Raw genomic sequence first — 2,643 nt, forward strand, 5'->3', positions numbered from 1 at the left:
TCGTGCAACAAAACCTCTGTTTCTGATCTACATCAGAATAATCATTTTAAGTATAGGAAAATAAATGGAAGTCACTCGGTATGCCTAAGACGAACGATTCATCACAGCCGCAGGAGTGATTAAAGTCACGATCGGGGGGACTGGGAGGAATGTTGATGATTTGGGACTGGGCAGCTAGGGTTTGAGAATTGTGTTTTTATACTTGGACGACTTGATGTTTAAAATACAAACCGTTACATGTAACGGGTTGGAGACCTGATTAGATGCAAATCGATAAAAAGTCGGGTCGGGTCTGATATTTTGATTGGGCCCAACGGCCTTACGGGTGAAATGCACAGTCCTAATGGATATATACAAAGTACTATGGATTAGCAAGAGAGATATTGATCCTATTATTTCTAAATCAACTAACGTTTTATGATGTAGTACTTAGGGCCGGAAATCAATTTCAAAACCAGTACTTTAGTTAGTAATTTATTACTTCCAATATTTAATAACAAACGAAATAAACAATGCTGGTAGATATGGCTCTGAATATATATAAATACATGATACATGATCATGATTAACAAACTAATTCTACAAGTACTACATGCAGCTCGCAACTAATCCATCAATATGTGCGCGCTATCACCAGTACCTTGGCCGATTTCAACCATCGGATTGGAGTCGGAGCAATATTCCATAAACCAAGACCAGTACTGCCAGAGCTATTATGTCCACGAAGAACCCCAGACTTTCGAGTCTGCTTATCAATTCATCCCTTCCTATAGCTATCATACACATGTTGGGCTTGACGATCGTGTTCATGTGACAGCACCAACGGCGCCTGTTGTTGGTGGTGGTGGGGACCCAAAAATGGTTCAAAAGCTTAACCACAATGCTAGCGAGCGTGATCGTCGCAAGAAGATGAATGGTCTGTACTCGTCTCTACGTTCGCTGCTTCCAGAGGCTGATCAAATGGTACTTAATTATCCTCTCTCTCTCTAATTTGCGGTCATGTAGCCTTCCTTTACGAATTTAAAATTTTCCCGATTTGTTTTCTTGCTTAGTTTGAATTCAGTACTTTAATCATATTGGTAATTTAGAAGATAGTTGTGCGTGCATGCGTGTTGTTGTTACAGAAGAAATTAAGCATTCCGACCACAGTTTCACGGATGCTAAAATACATACCGGAGCTGGAACAACAAGTGGTGGGACTGATTCAAAGGAAGGAAGAGCTTTTATCAAGGATTTCTAGGCAAGCAGATCAAAATACTCATCAAGAAAACCAACCAAAAGGAATTGCTGCTTGGAGCTCTTTGTCTACTGTTTCAGCAAGTCGGGTTAATGATAGAGAAGTTGTGATTCAAATACCAACAAGTGAAGACCAGAAGACTCCATTATCTGCGATCCTTCTCGCTTTAGAGCAGGATGGACTTCTACTACTTAATGCGTCATCCTTTGAGGCCCTAGGAGGGAGGGCCTTCTATAACTTACATCTTCATGAGGTTCGTTTTGTGAATTAGCTTCTTTTATTGCTTCTCAATTCTCAAACTCATCCTGTACAAGAGCACTCAAATTCTCGTCCCCCGGCCTTTCCCCTCATGCGGAGGGAATCAAAGAATAAAAAGAAAATTTCAAAGGAAATGAGTTTGATCATAGCAAAATTTCAAAGCTTTGTTGAATAGAGTAGTTTACTGCAAGTTATATCTGTTCTAACTTCTTTTTCCCCTCCTTTTCTGCATTGGGTTGTTTACAGGTTGCAAGAAGTACTCAAAGTTTGGAGTGCGAGACTCTTTTAAGTGAGAAACAAGTATCCCTGTACAACAAGAGAGAAGCTTAGCTTCACTGAAATCCTTTAAGCATCAAAGTTCCAATGCGATTAGGCGTATTAGGTGATCTCTATATATCAATTTTAACTAGACAATTGATGTACAGAAGCAAGTAGATCAATGTGCACCTGTCCATTAACCCTGGAACAATGTATAAAAGAAATTTCCATGACCTGGTCTTTTTTAGATGAAAAAAAAAAAAAAAAACCTGTATCTTTTCACTTCAAAGTTAGGAAAGATGGCCCATTATATCCCATATAGATGCCAATAAATGATCAAAATAGGTTGAGTTGGATCTCTAGATATAAAATAAATAATAAAATCTATATTTTTTCATCATTTTAAACTTTTGAAACAAATAATATTTTCATATATCAAAGTCCCTTCAAGTTCACATCAGATTCAAACATGAGCTTCAGGTAGGAGAGAATGACATAAAAAGTAGATGTTAACACATTTGTTTATTTATTTATTATTATTATTATTATTTTGGTAAACCCTTCAAGGGTGATGTTGTATTAAGCCTTCAAAACAGGGGAGATAACCCGTATACAAAAGAAATCAGTCCAGTCGATTTATAGGTTTTGCCAAAAAGTAAAGGCCAAAACAATAGGGGCTCAACATCTCATAGCATGGAGGCCTATTCTATCTATTTTAAGGATGTCTTTAAGTACATGGGGTAAGTCACCAAACTGCATCCACTTTTTGGGGACTAAACTAGTCTGCAAATGGGCCAGGAAATCTGCACCTGCATTGCTCTCTCTGAAGACATGCCTTACAACCACCTGAATGCTTGAAATTATACCTTGTATCTCCTCCCAAAAGTCTT

The 2,643-nt window shown here is 38.1% G+C and overlaps 1 protein-coding gene across 1 annotated transcript; it reads left to right on the forward strand.

The window, feature by feature from the left end:
* The first annotated feature begins 590 nt into the window (after positions 1-590).
* On the forward strand, positions 591-1,992 carry LOC122280006 (transcription factor ORG2-like). The gene is made up of 3 exons (XM_043090945.1): positions 591-963; positions 1,125-1,490; positions 1,742-1,992. The coding sequence occupies exons 1-3, from the start codon at positions 619-621 to the stop codon at positions 1,823-1,825; spliced, it is 795 nt and encodes a 264-aa protein (XP_042946879.1). The 5' UTR covers positions 591-618; the 3' UTR covers positions 1,826-1,992.
* The last annotated feature ends 651 nt before the right edge of the window (positions 1,993-2,643 follow it).

Source organism: Carya illinoinensis, chromosome 10 (genome assembly GCF_018687715.1).
Source record: "Carya illinoinensis cultivar Pawnee chromosome 10, C.illinoinensisPawnee_v1, whole genome shotgun sequence".
Lineage (NCBI taxonomy): Eukaryota > Viridiplantae > Streptophyta > Magnoliopsida > Fagales > Juglandaceae > Carya > Carya illinoinensis.

Excerpts from the sequence above, each read along its gene's own strand:
- LOC122280006 (XM_043090945.1), top strand. The coding sequence starts at position 619 with ATGTGCGCGCTATCACCAGTACCTTGGCCGATTTCAACCATCGGATTG. Across the intron at positions 964-1,124 it reads TTCCAGAGGCTGATCAAATG|AAGAAATTAAGCATTCCGAC; the intron begins GTACTTAATTAT and ends TTGTTGTTACAG. Across the intron at positions 1,491-1,741 it reads ATAACTTACATCTTCATGAG|GTTGCAAGAAGTACTCAAAG; the intron begins GTTCGTTTTGTG and ends GGTTGTTTACAG.